The sequence below is a fragment of the Bos grunniens genome, chromosome 18, assembly GCF_055505025.1.
Source record: "Bos grunniens cultivar Pamir isolate PY7600 chromosome 18, Bosgru_T2T1.0, whole genome shotgun sequence".
NCBI classification, from domain to species: Eukaryota; Metazoa; Chordata; class Mammalia; order Artiodactyla; family Bovidae; genus Bos; species Bos grunniens.
In genome coordinates, this window is record NC_141182.1 from 10,415,564 (window position 1) to 10,432,273 (window position 16,710).

Genomic DNA, 16,710 nt, shown 5'->3' on the forward strand with positions numbered 1-16,710 from the left:
CCAGGACTGAGGAGTTCCTGGAACGCGGTGGGGCTTTTGGTGCTAAACCCGGGAACATCCCGGAAGGCCCAGGTCTGCAAGAGTGGTAGGCACCAGGGTCCCACCAATGCCAAGTGAGAGCTGTGTGTGTAACTGCCAGTTTCCCAGCAGCCTCGTTAAACAAGTTCGTGTCCGTGATACATCTCCATTAACCCAGGATGTCCAAAGGATTGTTGTGACTTTCAACCTGGAATCCACACAAAAGGCATTGAGCCATTTTACCTTTTCTTTTTCAGTTTTTTTTTTTTTTTCTGTTCTTACTGTTTGAAATCTAGTGTATATTTACACTTAATGGCTAGATTTTGCCAGGTGACATACAGGCAGCCCAGCTAACTTTGAATTTTAAGCAATGAAAACAAAACTTTTTAGCATAAGTATATCCTAAACATTTCATGGGACATGCTCAAAGTTTATTTCTTATTTATCCGAATTTCGAAGTTACCTGGGTACCTGTGTTTTTATTTTCTGCGTCTACTTTCAGCACATCAGAATGAGGAGGCTCACATTTCAGGGGCTTAATAACCACAGGAGGTCATGGCCAAGCAGGGGGCAGGGCGGATCTAAAGGAACCGGGGCGCCCAGTGGAGTCCAAGAGAGCCGGTCCCCCACAGTCAACCTGCAAAGCCCGTCGTGCTCTTTCTCTCTGTCTGCGGCCCCTCTAACCTTCGCCCCTTTGTCTGCCTGGGACATTATCGGTCTCAGTCTTGGTCGAGCTTTCTGGCAGCAGCTCAACACATTTTATTTCTGATCATCTGCTGTCAGGTAAACAGGCGCCAGGGAAGAAAGTCCATCTCCCACACACAGTTCTCCCACATCAGCAAATCCTCAAATTCCAGAAAATTCCAGGGCCAGCGTGGGCGGCGGGGCAGCTTGGGGGTGAAGGACCTGCCAGGCCCAGAGATGGGGGTCCCCGGAGCCCACCTCCTTCCCAGGCACCCCTCTGGGTTCTGAGCCTCAGGGTCCTTTCTCCCGGCTCCACCAGGCCCTGGGTGGGAATCTCTGAGCCTGGAGTGTCTCTGTCTGCCTCAGTTTACACACCCAAAACCACTGGGGGGGTTGCAGACCAGGGCCCTGGGGTGGGGAAGTGGAGACAGCTGGGGGATGGGGGGAGGTGTGATTCGCCGTCACAGCTCCAGTGTGACAGCCCTGGACTAGACCCTGGGGTGTGTGGGGTGCACCTCAGGGTGTCAGGGAGTTTTGGTAACAAGGTCCCCTGGAACAGAGGCCCAGAGAGGTAGGCCACCGGCCCAAGGTCACACAGCATGTGTGCAGCAGAGCTAGGGGCCAGCCAGGGGGCAGCGGATTCCCGCCTGCATGTTCTGTCCCGCTGTGTCACAAGGCACCAAGCGTCCCTGCCGCCGATGACCCCAGGGGAAGACTCTGAGTGCCACTTCTCCTGGGTAAAGGGAGGCCCCGAGGGCACCCTGCCTCCCGCAGGCTCACCCAGCCCGTAAGCCTCAGCCGTAAACTAGCTTCCACCCACCACACCGCACGCTGGGTGCAGCCCTGCCTGGACCAGTCACGTGGTTCGTGGGTCCCGGTGCCCCGGGGTCTCCTCACCCCAGCTCCTCACACTACCCCTCAAACCCTCCGGCCCCTCCTTATGGGGCACCCCTCTCTGCCTCTCCCATCCCCTAGGAGCCCCATGGTCAGGCCTGGTTCCCGCCCTCCCAGTCTCCCTCTGCATATTCCATGCTGTGCTTGCTCCAGGGCAGGGCCCTGGTCCTCTGTGACCACCAGGGCCAGGATTAGGACACAGACATCACCTCGGGCACAAAATGCAAGAGGCAACAAAGCATTCTGTCACCAAGGCACTTAGTGCGTTCATGCAATATCTTTATCTCTTTACTGTTTACATTTTGGCCATGCCTTTCGGCATGTGGGATCTTTGTTCCCTGACCAGGGATCAAACCCATATCCCCTGCAGTGAAAGTGCAGTCTTAACCAGTGGACGGGCAGGGAAGTCCTCATACAATGTTTGTGTTTTTTAAACATTAGTATTTGTTTGTTTGTTTCTGGTTGCGCCGGGTCTTCGTTGCTGCTTGCGGGTCTTCTCTCGTTGCAGCGAGCGGGAGCTGACTTCGTTGCAGCGCGCGGGTTTCTCATGGCTGTGGCTTCTCTTGTTGCAGAGCACAGGCTCTAGGGCATGCAGGCTCAGGAGTTGTGGTGCACAGGCTTAGTTGCAGCACGTGGGATCTTCCCAGACCAGGGATCGAACCCGTGTCCCCTGCATTGGCAGGTAGATTCTTAACCACCGAAGTCCCACAATATTTTTAAAAATCAAGAATATAAAAAACACCAAAATCCAGGATGAACAAAATATCAAAGTGTTAAATAAAGACAGCATCAGCATTCTGATTTTTGCAGCAGTTTCTGGTACCACTCAGCATGTCATGGTTAGAGATACTGCCTTTGTCTGAAGTTTTAAAACTTTTGTTTATCTTGGGTTTCGGACATTAATTTTTTTAATCTTTTTTTTTCCTTTGGTTGCACCATGAAGCATGAGAGTTCTTAGTTCCCTGACCAGGATCAAACCTGTGCCCCTGCATTGGGAGCACAGTCTTAACCACTGGACCGCCAGGGAAGTACCATTTGGGCATTAATTTTGATTTTTTTTAATTGCATCAAAATACTCTTTTCTTGATCACTGAGTATTTTGGGGCATCCCCTTAAATTTTTACACAAGGTGAGGACCTCCTTGCTTCACCCTGGTCCCAGCGGTAGTGGGGCAAAACATACCCCCCCGTCCCCCTCACAGGGCAGGGCTGGCAGGAAAGTCTCCAGGTAAGAGAGGTGACAACCCCATGAAAAATGAAATAACAGCTAATAGGCATTGAGTCTATAGGCCAAGCACTGTCCTCACTTCCTCCCGACCTTCCTTCCCTGAGCTCCCTTACTGCGCTGAGAACCCTCTCAGACGTCGGATAGAGCAGACGTAGAGATGCTTCCCGCACCATACAGAACCCACATCCCGGTTTGGGGAGAGACGATAATATAATGAAATCCATAAGAATCAGCAGAACGTGAGGTGTGCAATGCTACCGGCTAAAGACGGGGGCGGGGGGAGCGGGGAATGAAGAAAAGGAGCTCTGAACCTTGTTTTAGGCACAGTCACCGAAACAGCACGATCGCCCAGGAAGGAGAGGTGCCACATGGCGCAGACGAGGGAACTGAGACAGCCCGCCCAGGAGGGGGCAGGGCGGGGCTCCCAGCCTGGGGCCGAGGCAGGAGTGGGCGTGGGGTGGAGAAGCGCGGAGACCCCCAGCAGAACCGGGACTTTCTCCACTCAAAGCGACCGCCTTGATGGTACGTTGGGCGGGACTGTCTCCGCCTCCCTAAAAGGCGAAAGGCCAGGTTGGCTCAGCCTGGCCGGTGTCCGCCCCGCCTCCTCGCCATGGACCACCCCGGGGTGGGCCCTCTAAGGCCGTCCCCCGGGGCTGGCAACGTGACCGCTCGCCCTCAAGTGTGCAAGTTCATTCATCCAGGGGCCCCTGCTGACTCACGCTTATGAAAGTGATTTTCCTGGCCCCGCCCTCCGCCCGCCTCTTCCCAGCCCCTGAAATACCCGGGCTTCCCGGCCTCTCGCACCCTCTTGGATCCCCACGGGGTAATGTGCGTCCCGCTCCCTCGGCCGGCTCCCTGACCCCCGGTTCTCCTAGAGGCCTGACCGCGCTCCCCAGTGTCCTCGACCCAGGACGGTCAGGTGAGTGACCCGGGCAAGGCTTGGGGGAGGTGGGAGAAGGTAGCCCGACTCGAGCAGGGCCCTGGAGCCAGGCGGGCCACCTCGGCTCCCCACAACCAGCATGACCCCCTCCAACCCCCGAGATCCTCCCCCACCCCTCCTGGCCATGCCCATCTCCAGGTGCCTGGCACCCTCGGCCGACAGCTGCCCTGCCGGCTGGCTTGCTGGGAGTTCACCTCAGCCCACGTGATGCTACTCCAGGCAGGAAAGAGAGGTGCGGCCAGCCCAGGCCGGCTGCCCGCCACCCGGAGGCCACTGGGTCCCGGGGGCAGGCTGGGTGCTTCCCTCCGTCCCCACCTCTCCTGCTCTCATGGGACCGAGCCCCCAGGGTCGAGGGGGACCTGGCTTCTCACAGGAGGGTTGGGGATGCCGAGAATGAGCGGTGGGGTTTCAGAGGGTCTGGAGAGCTCTTGGGGCTCCAGATGAGGGAGGCTCTGGAACCACTGGTGTCATGGGGTGGGCGTGGAGGCCAAGGGCTCACCCTGGTGACTGGCAGGTGGCACTTGGGCTGACGGAGCACCTCCCCATCCTCCCCTGCCCTGGCCTCATGGCAGTTTCTCGGGGGCACTGTTGTGCCATCTTCCTCAGAGGGGACTCCGACAGGTGTCACAGGGCAGGGTTTGGGGTGTGGTCTCCAACATTCCTGGAAAAGACACCTCCCTCCTGACCCCAATTTTTCCCTTTGGGCAATAGGGATAACAGGAAAAAAAAAAAAAAACCTTGGGGTGGGGTAGGAGGGTTGTCATTAAAGTGAAATGAGCAAAAATACCACAGGTGCTCAGTAAATGTAGCCATACAGTTGTCCTAAGCCTTAGAGCAGTGTAAGCTTCAATAACCCTAGAAATTGCAATGTTCCAAACTCTACGCTCCACACCCAGGAAGGTGCGATTATTCCCATTTCTTTTACGCTTCATTTCTCCTGTGAACTCAAAGGCCTTTTTAATGTCAACATTTGCCATCTTCAACCAGAGGGACGCTGGAAACTGACCTTCCCAGCTCCCCAAAACTAAACAGCATGTGAGAAATAGGAAGTTACACTTTCAAATGGAAAGTTGGCAGTGTGCGCTCTTCCAAGGAGGTTTCGAGAGCTCCAAGTCTCGGGACTTGGACCCTGTGTGTATTGCAGCGCAGGAAGCAACCGTCAGGTCAGCCTCTGGGTGGTGACCTCACGCGTGTGGCATCCAGAAGTTTCTGGCGTAAGCACTGGACATGGGGTCCAAAAGCCCTGGTGGTGAATGGGGCCTTCTTTCTCCTGGGAGCGTGAAGACGGGGCAGTCTGTAGTGGTTCCTCGTCTGTAAATGGGGGCTCCTGCAAACACCCCTCTTATTAGCGCTGGGAGGATTCACGGGGACAGGGCAGAAAAAGACTTAGCCCGGCGTGGGCGCTCCATGGGCACCCAGTGTGGCAGGCTGTGGGGCGTCTAGGGACCAAACTCTCGATTCATTGCCCACTGGCTCTGTGACCTCGGGGGCGTGGCCTCACTGCCCTGAGCCTAAGTTTGCTCGTCTGTAGAGTGGGTTCCCTGAGGATGAAAGGTGCCGATGCCGAAAGGAGCTTGTGACGGGGTCCTATCGCCACTGTTCCTGGGGACAGTGAGGACATCAGCGTGGCGCCCCGGGGCTGTGTGAAGGGAGTGTTCTAGGAGCCTCAGCCCCTACCCCAGGGCCACTGGCACACCCAGCCGCTGGCCAGTGAGCCGCTGTCCCCTCCCAGCTGGAGCACCGGGACAGAGCTGCACTCAGCCTGGAGGGGCCTCCATCACACGCTGTCACGCCCCATCACGCCCCGTCACACCGCCTCGGGGGGCACGAGAAGGCCCTCGCACAGGGCAGCCCGGGCTCAAAACCGGTTTAGCCTGCACCCCTTGTGGCAAATTCCCCGCAAGCCATCCAGGACAGTGAGACACTTGCTGGGCCTCGGCTTCCCCATCTGTAATATGGGCGCGGTCATGAGAGTACTTCTAACAACCCGGTTAAATATGGGTTACGTTGGCGAATGTGCGTCAAGTGTTCAGGGCATGCTCAGCCCGCAGAAGTTCAGAAATGTTGGTGGTTCTCTGTGGCCGTGGTGTCACCCCAGAGCGGACAGCGGGGTCCCTGCAGGGAACCAGGTGTGGAGCAGGCCAAGGGGTCCCTGATGGGGGACACAGCTCACAGCCCAGGCCCCACTGAGGCGGTTCTCGGGAGACCAGAGGGCACATCCCCCTGGGACACCCGAGGTGCCCTGCTGCCTCCGAGCCCCCCTGTCATCACCTACGAGCCGGAGCCGGAGATGATGGCGCCCGCCTCTCCGGGTGCCTGCAGGGCCCAGATGCTGTGGCTTAGCTGCAAGCTCCTCTCCTCGCAAACTGTAAACTGCTGTGGGCGGGCCCGTTGCCAGCGCCGTGGGAGCGACACCCAGGTCCTCCAGCCAGCCCCTCTGCTGTCCCCCCACTGCCCAGTGGGGGACGCTGTCACTCTCAGCACATCAGAGGTCACACGCCGGCCTCGGTCATGCTCCCTCAGCCCGTTCAAGATTTGCAAAAAACATGAATCAGTTGCCCATTCTTCCAAATCAGGGAATTCACATAAAAATCCAGATTGAAGCTTTTTCCTGAAAGAATTCTGAAGGCGGGTGATGCCAGGCTCCCATCCCTGGCTGCTCGGGGCGGTCTGGGCCCTGTGCCACTGACTCACCCTTTCACTTGCTATGAGCCAGATCTCATAGCAAGGTCTTGGCCTCCCTGGAGACAGGCCGAGAGGCCTGTGCGGGGTGTTCAGGCAAAGCTGCGCTGGGGGGACGTGGAGAAGGTGGGTCTGGACTCGCCTGGAGAGACCTGCAGCTCCAAGTTCTGGGGTTGGATCCATCGGAGTGATTTGGACTTGTGGCCAGCAGAGGGCGCTGGTGCTCCAGAAACGGGCAGTTTTAAAGGCATTTGTCCCAACCTAGAGGCTTCGGCTTCCTGTCTCTGTATGTCCACCTGTTCTAGCCCAGCCCCTGAGCCCTGGGCTCTTCCCAATGGCCCATTTTCTCCAGGTCGGTACTCCAAGTACATCACCTCCCTGTGTCCCCCTACCCCCCAACAAACCTATGAGGTAGAGACTATGATTACTCCCATTATACAGATGAAGAACCCGAGAGCCAGAGAGATCCAGGAATGGGCCCATTGTCATCAATTCAGAAGTGCCTCTCCAGGGCCAGGTCCACTGAAGACCTGAAGGCTGGCCTGTGAGGTGGGGGTGTGGCTGTCACAGGCGTGCTGGGCAGGGCTTGCTTCAAGAAAGAGCCAACTCATTGGAAAAGACCCTGGTGCTGGGAAAGATTGAAGGCAGGAGGAGAAGGGGGCAACAGAGGATGAGATGGTTGGATGGCATCACAAGTAATGGACATGAATTTGAGTGAACTCCAGGAGATGGTGAAGGACAGGGAGGCCTGGCGTGCTACAGTCCATGGGGTCACAAGAGTCAGACAAGTCAGACTTGGCGACGAAACAACAGCAACTGTTACCATCCGTAATGAGATGGGAGTGTGGAGAGAGGCTCAGAGAGCAGGAGACCACCAGGCTGGGGAGGGAGCCTTGCATTATTGGGCCTGTTTAGGAGGTAGCAGGTGTGAGAGGAGCATCATCGTAAGACTCAGGGAGGGCCCTGGACTTGACCCTGAGGCCAACGGGAGGCCACCCTGCAGCTGGGAAGTGACCACCTGACTCCCAGGCTCAGCGAGCGGCCCCTCTTCCCCTGTGCCCCCAGGTCGGCTGCCAGCCCCACATCCCCCTCCAGCCACAGGCATGAGCAACCGGAGGAAGGACCACCTTGGTGCCAGCAGCTCAGAGCCCCTCCCGGTCATCATCATTGGTGAGTGCTGCTCAAGGCAGGGGGGTTGGGTGGGTCGGAGGTCAGGAGCGTTCACTCAGCGCTCTGCTCAGCAGTTTCTAAAACATCATTCCAAACGGTCCTTCCAGGAACCCGCAAGGCAGGAGCAGAACGACCTGGAGAGGTTGCCCGGCGGGGTGGGGGCCGGGGGGGATGGTGGGCTGCTGGTGATAAGTGGGCAACTGGCCTGTGTTCCCCTGCGCTGGGTGCCTGAGTGAGAAGACACAGCAGCTGCATATGGTCCTGTCCTCAGGTCTGCAGAAAGGGGGAACAGAGGCCCCCGCCCTCCAGGCCAGCATCAGGTTGAACCACGTGAAATGGCCATTTTTGTAAGTTCAGGACAGTTGAGCACCAGCGATTTCACATGGTTCATCCTAACCGTTGTCTCCATAAGTGGGACTCAGCACAGCACAAGATAAGAGGACATATAAGAAGTGATGTCGCAAGGTTAATTGCCCGAGAAGGGCCACTAGTGAGTCCTGGGGTTCATCAGGTCCGGGGGCAGGCGGCCCCACCACGGGTGGCTTTAGCGCCCGTCCTGAGCGCCCCTGCCCCCGAGCTCACCCTGTCAGCACACCGTCTTATGTGCTGCAATGTTCTCCACATCCCTCGAACCCACCGCACGGTCGGTCCTGGAGGACTGGGCTTGTCCTTGGTGTTCTCAGGGTCTCATTCTCGCTGTTCTATGACCACAGGCAAGTTACTCAGCCTCTTTGCTCCAGCATCCTCACGTAGCAAAGGAGCAAAAGTAGCGTGCACCTGGCTCGGGGGGTAATGCACGGGCTTCCGGGCTACGGAGAGGCTTGTTACAGCAGCAGTAGCTTTATTATTTTGCTGTTAAAATCAGTGGGGACTTCCCTGGAATGGTTCAGACTTTGCCTTCCAAGGCAGGGAGGGCAGGTTTGATCCCCAGTCGGGGAGCTAAGATCCCATATGCCTTGAGGCCAAAAAACCAAAACATCAAACAATACTATTTTAAAAAATTCAATAAAGACTTTAAAAATGGTCCACATAGAAAAAAAAATGTTTTTAAATCACTTAACAGAAAGCTTGACACATAGTAAGCACTCAGTAAACATCAGTGGTTATTTCCACAGCTTTCTCTAGTTGTTAAAGTGGTGCAGCACTAATATATGCTTTATTTTTATGTTTATGAGTAAAGAGCAAATCAGGGGATGACACAGATCAAAACCAAAGCTCTCGGTGGTGGTGGAGGTCTTAGGGCTCCAACGCTCTGCCCTCTGACCGTGCCCTCTCTCCCCAGGCAATGGTCCCTCGGGCATCTGCCTGTCCTACCTGCTCTCAGGCTACACCCCCTATGTGAGGCCGGATGCCATCCACCCGCACCCCCTACTGCAGAGGAAGCTCTCAGAGGCGCCGGGGGTCTCCATCATGGACCAGGTGGGCTTGAGCTCTGGGCGGAGGGGGAACACCCCCACTGCAGGGAAACTCTCCCAGGTAAAAATCAAAAAGCATTTGTGGGAATTCCTCACCAGTCCAGCGGTTAGGACTTGGTGCTTTCACTACCGGGCTCAGAGTTCCATCCCTGGACAGGGAACTAGGATCCCACAAGCCACGTGGCACAGCCAAGAAACAAAAGGATGTGTTTGTGAGACACAGGAGGCCACAGAAACCGGGAAAGAGGGGTGGCAGCTTTCTTTAAGATGTCAGCTTGTCTCACCTCCCCTAGTCCAGCGATTCTAAACTCAGGACAGTTTTGCTCTCCTGGGGACACTTGGCCACCTAGAAACAGTTTCAGCTGTCACGCCCAGAATGGTGATACCATTGGTTTAAGAGGGTCAAGGCCAGGGATGCCAGAACATCCCACAACACACAGGACGAGCCCCCCAGCCCTGGAGCCAGGAGTGCCAAAGCTGAGGACCCCAGTCCTGGATACTGCAGACCTACTAGCCCCTGCTTAGGAGGGCCGCCCAGTCCCCCCTCCACACCCCTCGCCTCCCAGGAGGTCACTCAGTGTCCGCTGCCCCTTCAGGCAATGTCCATCAAGCTGGTCCCCTCCACCCCAGAGCTGGAGGGTGAGGAAGTAAGCCATGTGGGGTCTAGATAGGGATTTCCCAGAATTCCTCAGTACAATGCAGAGAAAAAGGTTTGTGCTCCAGTACAGTTGAGAGACGCTGGGTTTGGCAAATCTAAACGGGTAAATGCCGCCGCAGGACTTGTCAGAGCCTTTAGTGTGCTGCCGTGTGTGATGACCTTCGGGGAGGCGGCGTTTCCCAAGTTCATCTGACACCCCAATACAAGGGAGGGAAGGTGAGACCAGGCAGCCCTCTGATCTGCGGCCCCCCCGCCCCCCAACTCCAGGACCTAGACTACCTGTCCGAAGGCCTGGAGGGCCGGTGCCAAAGCCCTGTGGCCCTGCTCTTTGACGCCCTCCTGCGCCCAGACACGGACTTTGGGGGCAGCGTGGAGTCCGTCCTCACCTGGAGGCACCAGAAGGAGCGAGCGATCCCCCACCTGGTCCTGGGCCGGAACCCGCCTGGGGGCGCCTGGCATGTGAGTGGGGCCCGGATGGGGTGCGGGGACTTGTGCCAAACCTCCCTAACGCAGGTCAGGACTCTTGCACTTCCCACCTTTCCCTATTCGCCCCCACTGCCCCCTCCTCTCTCCCCTTCCCCCCGCAACCAGCCCCAGCAGCTGAGACCTCCCCTGCTCTCCAGCCCTGGGGGGGCTGGGGGCCAGAAGAGAACTGGACTTTGCTCTCCTTCACTCCTAGTCCATTGAAGGCTCCATGGTGACCCTGAGCCAAGGCGAGTGGATGGGGCTCCCCGACCTGCACGTCAAGGACTGGATGTGCAAGAAGCGCAGGTGAGGCCACCCTGGAAAGCCAAGGTGGGCAGGGAAGACCCGAGCCCACCCCCGACACTGAACTGGCAGCTAGAGGTCAAGGGGCTTCAGGGGCTCATCGAGCCTGCTCTCGAGGGGGGACGCTGTGGTCAACGCTGCAGCTGGGCTGGGGAAAGGACTTGCCCAGGGCCGCACAGGCAGTGAGCAGCAGAGCTGGGCTCCCCAGGACCCCCCGTCCGGTGCTCCTGCCTCACAATCTCGACTGGGCCTCCCTGTGGCATCCCAGGCTCTAAGGAGGGGTGACCACTGGCCCCTGCCCCCCACATCCTGCCTCAGAGCCTCTGGCCCAGGCTCCCCAGTCCTCTGGCCTCCCACAGCCCCTCCCGATATTCTGAGCCTGGCCTGCAACCGTCTCTTTTTCTCGGTCAGCTAATCCATCGGATGCACTTTTTTTTTTAATTGATTTTGCATTAGAAACAAAACTACAGTACAGGAAATTGAAAACTGAGAAAAGAAAGACAGCTGACTCCTAACCCCACACTCCTCCCCAGCACTGCCGCACCTCGGAGGGTTCTCTTCCCATCCCACTTCCTGCTCCATAATGACCATGCTGCACACTTCTCACCACCCCAGAGAGACAGCTGAATCACAACAGATGCCAGCCCCTGCTCATCCCAGGGCACGAGGCGTAAAGTTGCCCAGTGCTCAGGGTGGCATCTGCCCTTGACGTTTTCTCCACCCTCGGGGCCTGTTGTTGTTCAGTCTCACAGTCATGTCTCTTTGTGACCCCATGGACTGCAGCACACCAAGCTCTTCTGTCCTCCACTATCTCCCGGAGCTTGCTCAAAGTCACGTCCATTGAGTCAGTGATGCCATCCAACCACCTCATCCTCTGTCATCCCCTTCTCCTCCCACCTTCAATCTTTCCCAGCATCAGGGTCTTTTCCAAAGAGTCAGTTCTTTGCATCAGGTGGCCAAAGTATTGGAGCTTCAGCTTCAGTCCTTTTAATGAATATTCAGGACTGATTTCCTTAAGGATTGACTGGCTAGATCTCCTTGCTATCCAAGGGACTCTCAAGAGTCTTCTCCAGCACCAGTTTGAAGGCATCAATTCTTCAGTGCTCAGCCACCCAGTAGGCAGCTGACCTACTGGAAACCTCACTTGACCTCCTAGGAAACTCTGTTTCCATCCCTCCAGAGTTCATGGTCTGTCCTTTTGTCACAAAGACTTTTGCCCCAGCAAATGTGGTAGAAAGACATCCAGGCTGGTGTAGTGATGTGTTAACAGATAGACAGGAATGTAAATTTCACAGTAGATGCACCCTTTTCTGCTCTACTCTTAAAATGTAACGTTATATCATAAGATCTCACATGGTGATTACACAGTGATTGCAGCCACCCTGCTACACGGCCATTCCCGAGAGGGCGGGCAGCTCCACTCATTCCTACATCCCGGGCCTTGTGCTTAGATGTCAGAGCCAAAAGCCACACCAGATGCACCCCCTGCCCTCATGGTGCTCCCGCGGCTCCTAAACCACTCCCCAGTCACAGAGCTTTCATTCTTTCCAATGTGCCATTATTATAAGGAACCTTGGATGCAACATCGTCTTAGGACAGCCCTTTAAAACACTCTTTACTAAAACAGAGGAGCCAAAATGACCAAACCACAGCCGTGAATTCCAGAGTTCCAGTTTCAGGAGCAGATTAACGAGTTGTGTCGGCTGGAGTGGCCTTCAGGGATATCTGAGCTCACCTACAATTTTGCGTCCTTACTGATGGGCTGTATTGACGATATGTCACAAAAGATCCCCTTTGAGTTAATCTGTAACAAGTGTCCACAAGTCAGGGAAGGGAACTCACTGAAGGTCACCTGGGGAGCTACAGGGAGGAGCTGAGATAGCGTCAACAATGTCTATGCCTCACCCACCCGCAACAGGCCTGGAAAAGGTGGTAATAATAGCAAGAGTGATAATAACAACAATAGTAACAGTAACATAGTAACAGTAATAACAGCCATGGCTGTGTGTTGGGGACTGTGTTAAGTGCTCTATGTGGGTTATTATTTAACCAAGTTCTTTACTGAAGCATAAGCACATATAGAAAGCACGCAATTCACATGCCTACTGCTACTGCTAAGTCGCTTCAGTCATGTCTGACTCTGTGCGACCCCATAGACGGCAGCCCACCAGGCTCCCCCGTCCCTGGGAGTCTCCAGGCAAGAACACTGGAGTGGGTTGCCATTCACTTTCACATGCCTACAGGTGGATGTAACTTCTTAAGGTGGATACACGTACGTTTCAGTCACCCAGACTCAAAAATCAGACCCCTTCTCCCCAGAAGCCCCCCTCAGGCCCTTCCCAATCACCCCCTTCCTAAGAGGCCATCCCTCTCTGGATGTCTAACTCCACAGATGAGCTTTATCTATTTGTGAACTTTATAAAAACAGAATCCTACCCCCATGCACATAGAATATTAGTCAGTCATTGGAGGAAACAGTCGTGGCCGACCCCGCGTCACTCACAGCCTGCCAGGTTCTAGTCTAAACCCTTCACTCCTGTCATCTGAGCCTCTCAATGACAGCAGGGAACAAGTGCTATCACCGTGGTCATTTTGCAAACGAGGGACTGAGGCAGGGGGTTCCCACAGAACCCAGGCCCTCTGACACCAGGGGCCACACTCCAAACCCCACCCTCATGAGCTCCATTGTACAGAAAAGAGAGGTTTTTACAGCTCCAAGGGGGTGAACCCCTTGAGCAAGTCCTACGCGTAGGGGTGGTGCAGCCACCCTCCAGGGTCTGGCCCCAGCCTGTCCGCCCGGCCCTAGTCCACTGTCTGACACTCACGCCCCCTTGTCCCTCCTCCCCCAGAGGTCTTCGCAACAGCCGGGCCACGGCCGGCGACATCGCCCACTACTACAGGGACTACGTGATCAGGAAGGGGCTGAGCCACAACTTCGTGTCCAGCGCCACGGTCACGGCCGTGGAGTGGGGGACACCCGAGCCCAGCAGCCCTGGGGCCCGGGACCCCAGCCCGTTCTTCCAGGTGAGCGGCTTCGTGACCGCCGAGGACCAGAGCCAGCAGTCCTTCTCCCTGCGTGCCCACAACGTGGTCCTGGCCACAGGCACGTCCGACAGCCCGGCCCGCCTGGGCATCCCCGGGGAGGCCCTGCCCTTCGTCCACCATGACCTGTCGGCCCTGGAGGCGGCCACGCAGGCAGGCACGGTGTCCCCGTCCTCGGACCCCGTCCTCATCATCGGGGCGGGGCTGTCGGCCGCAGACGCGGTCCTCTACGCCCGCCACTACGGCGTCCCTGTGATCCACGCCTTCCGCCGGCCCATGGATGACCCCGGCCTGGTGTTCAACCAGCTGCCCAAGATGCTGTACCCCGAGTACCACAAGGTTCACCAGATGATGCGCGAGCAGTCCATCCTGTCGCCCAGCCCCTACGAGGGCTACCGCAGTCTCCCCGAGCACCAGCTGCTGCTCCTCAAGGAGGACCGCCAGGCCGTGTTCCGCGACCCCCAGGGCCTCCAGAAGGTCTTCGGCGTGGCCCTGGTGCTGGTGCTCATCGGCTCCCACCCTGATCTGTCCTTCCTCCCGGGGGCGGGCACCGACCTTGCCGTGGACCCCGACCAGCCACTGAGTGCCAAGAGGAACCCCATTGAGGTGGACCCCTTCACCTACCAGACTATCCACCAGGAGGGCCTGTACGCCATGGGGCCACTGGCCGGGGACAACTTTGTGCGCTTCGTACAGGGCGGGGCCCTGGCCGTGGCCAGCTCCCTGCTGCGCAAGGAGGCCAGGAAGCCACCCTAGCACCTGGCCCGGCAGCCTTACACCCAGGCCCTAAGAGGAGGGAGATCACCACAGCCCTGCCGGAAGCAGAGTCCATCCCAAGATGCCCCAGTGATGGAAGGGGGCCTCTCCTGCAGGAGACAGGAGCGGCCATGAGCCCACGCAACAGGCCTCTCAGATGCAGAGTGGGAAACCCAGACTGCCCGGACTCAGACCAGGGTGGAAACAGTAGCCACAGGACACGGTAGGCCCAGAGCTGTAACTGGGGGTGAAGCGGCCCGTGTGAGCCAGGATCACCAGGGCCCGCGGAGCGCCGAGCCAGGAGGACTTCCAGGCCCCGCTCTTTCCAGAATCAGGTCCCAAATAAAACCAGCACCTGCCTCCACTCCTGTGTCCGAGGACTCTCTGCTTGGGGAGAGCGCCAGGTGCCCAGGACCCTGCCCCTGGAGCTGGGCAGTCAGGGCAGGGGCAGAAGCACAGGGTCGTGTGGGAGAAGGTCCCGGGGCTGGGGGACACTGGGTGGTGCCCCAAGTGAAAGGGCAGATGTGACTGAGGAGTGGGTGCTGGGGAGGCTTTCCCAGCTCCACTCAGTCCCTCTCTCTTCAGGGGATCCTTTGTGTTCCCCACACTTGCACCCGCCACAGGGCCTGTGCACAGGCTAAGCTCTAGCCCAAGCAACTTCCCCATCCTCTCTTTAACTCCTCCTTTTCCTTCCAGTCTCCGAGCTTAAGGACCATTCCCTCTAGGAAGCCTCTTCTGACATATGCCTCTCCGTGGCCTTAAGGTAGAGCCCACTCTGGTGGGTCAGGGTGCCACCCCTTCGTTGCAGTTTAGTTCTCACTCTTCGTTATTTGTGGGATCATTCCAGTATCTGGCTCCGCCCACTTGGCTGTAAGCTCCAGGAGGCCAAGGCAAGCCCTCCTCTGTTTTTCCGCTGTTCTTGGAACCCAGTGAGGCCACCAGGCCTAGCACCCAGCAGGGGCTCCTTTAATTCTCTGGTTCTGTGGGTGGGCGTCTGGGAGGATGGACGAGGGGAGTATGAGGGGAAGAGGGTGTTCCAGAGGTGGGGAAGACTAGTTCTGGGCGTTGTTTAACGCGCGGGGGAGGACTGAGGGGCGTGCACCCCGTGGAAGGGACGAGTGGGTACTTGCGGAGTGGAGAAGGTGGCCCCGGTGCGTGGGCGCGCGTTCCTTGGACGGCAGCCGGCAGAGGGCGCTCCGGGCTCGCCGGACACCACGCTCCGGCCCCGGCGGCGGCGCCACGGCGCGGGGGAGGGGCGATTCTTCCAGAGGGCGGGCAGGGGGAGACTTTCGGAATGGGGACAGCCCCCAGGGATGCACCCCCGAAGCCAGGCCCCCACCACCCCGCGCCTGCCAGGCAGCCCCCTCCGCGGCCGGGCCGGGGTCTAGCTCCCCAGCCCCGCGCCCCACTGCCGGCAGCCCCCTGCCGCCGCGCCCGGCCGCCGGGGGCGGGGGCGGTGGCCCACGGGGCACGTGGCTTCGGGTCCGGGCGGGGCGGCGCCCCCCCCCGTCCCCCGGCGCCGGCCCGTCCCCCGCGTGGCCGCAGCCGCGGGGGCAGAGGGAGGGAGGGCGGGGCGCGCGGGCGGCGGCGGCGGCGGGCGGCGCCGGGGAGGGGGTCGCGCGGGGGCGGGCCGCGGGCCGGGCGGGGGTCGGCGGGCTTCCGGGCGGCGGCGGCGGCGGGCGCGGCGCGATGTGCGAGCGGGCGGCGCGCCTGTGCAGGGCCGGCGCGCACAGGCTGCTCCGGGAGCCGCCGCCGCAGGGCCGGGCGCTGGGCGGGCTGCTGCGCTGGGTGGGCGCCAGGATGGGCGAGCCCCGGGCGCCGCTGGCCCCCGACGCCCCCGACACCCCCGACACCCCCGTCGCGGACCCCGGCCCCTACCCGGACCCCGCCTCGCCGCGCGGGGGCACCGCCGTCATCCTGGACGTGAGTACGCGCGGGCCGGGACCCGTTCTACCCCCCGGGCGACGCGGACGCCGCGCTCCCGGGTCCCCGCTGGGACCTGCAAGACCCCCCTTCTGCCTAAAGGGCAGGGGTCCCCAGGCAGGGACGCCCGCCCCCACCCCTGGAGGTCCAGAGCGGGATCCACCGGCTCCTCCTTGTGCAGAGCGCGGCCCCCAGCTCCTCTGCCCCCGGGGCCGGTCTCCGTGCGGGTCCCGTCTCGTACCGGGACGACCCCTTTACCTCCCTCCCCCTCTCGGGATCTCCACGTTCTCGGAGCCGGGACCCTGGAGCCCCTCGACCCGGCCACCGCCCCCTACTTCTGTCCTGGCCAAACCCTCATCTTTCTCCAGCCCGCACTTCATCCTTCACCCGGCTCCTTCCCGGGACGCGAGTCCCGGACCGCCGTCGGCCCCTGCTCCTGCCCCCCGTCCTTACTTTTCTAAGACTCTCCCCCCAACCCACCCCATCACACACACAATCCCTGGGTCCAGGGCCATTTTTCTTGTCCGAGCTCT

General features: G+C 58.9%; 2 protein-coding genes across 7 annotated transcripts in view; both read left to right on the forward strand.

Annotated features, from left to right (window-relative positions):
* The first annotated feature begins 3,144 nt into the window (after positions 1 to 3,144).
* OSGIN1 (oxidative stress induced growth inhibitor 1) lies at positions 3,145 to 14,618 on the forward strand. The gene is made up of 6 exons (XM_086350099.1): positions 3,145 to 3,742; positions 7,511 to 7,615; positions 8,898 to 9,034; positions 9,956 to 10,147; positions 10,368 to 10,459; positions 13,306 to 14,618. Exons 1-6 carry the CDS (start codon positions 3,547 to 3,549, stop codon positions 14,252 to 14,254), a joined length of 1,671 nt encoding a protein of 556 aa, XP_086206225.1. The 5' UTR covers positions 3,145 to 3,546; the 3' UTR covers positions 14,255 to 14,618.
* The window catches only part of NECAB2 (N-terminal EF-hand calcium binding protein 2), a 43,995-nt gene continuing 41,627 nt past the window's right edge, over positions 14,343 to 16,710 (forward strand). Inside the window, exon 1 of one of the 6 annotated variants that reach the window (XM_086350109.1) lies at positions 14,343 to 14,477. In XM_086350109.1, coding sequence (XP_086206235.1) covers positions 14,386 to 14,477 — 92 coding nt within the window. In that variant the 5' untranslated portion in view covers positions 14,343 to 14,385. Of the gene's footprint in view, positions 14,478 to 14,940; positions 15,018 to 15,889; positions 16,178 to 16,710 lie in introns of those variants that run through there. The other 5 variants (XM_086350112.1, XM_086350110.1, XM_086350108.1 and 2 more) reach the window with 5 other exon arrangements.

What these genes read in the sequence shown, in the direction of transcription:
- OSGIN1 (XM_086350099.1), top strand. Translation starts at nt 3,547, where the DNA reads ATGAAAGTGATTTTCCTGGCCCCGCCCTCCGCCCGCCTCTTCCCAGCC. An exon ending in CCTCCCGGTCATCATCATTG is followed by an intron (nt 7,616 to 8,897) that starts GTGAGTGCTGCT and finishes CTCTCTCCCCAG; the next exon opens with GCAATGGTCCCTCGGGCATC. An exon ending in GGGTCTCCATCATGGACCAG is followed by an intron (nt 9,035 to 9,955) that starts GTGGGCTTGAGC and finishes CCCCAACTCCAG; the next exon opens with GACCTAGACTACCTGTCCGA.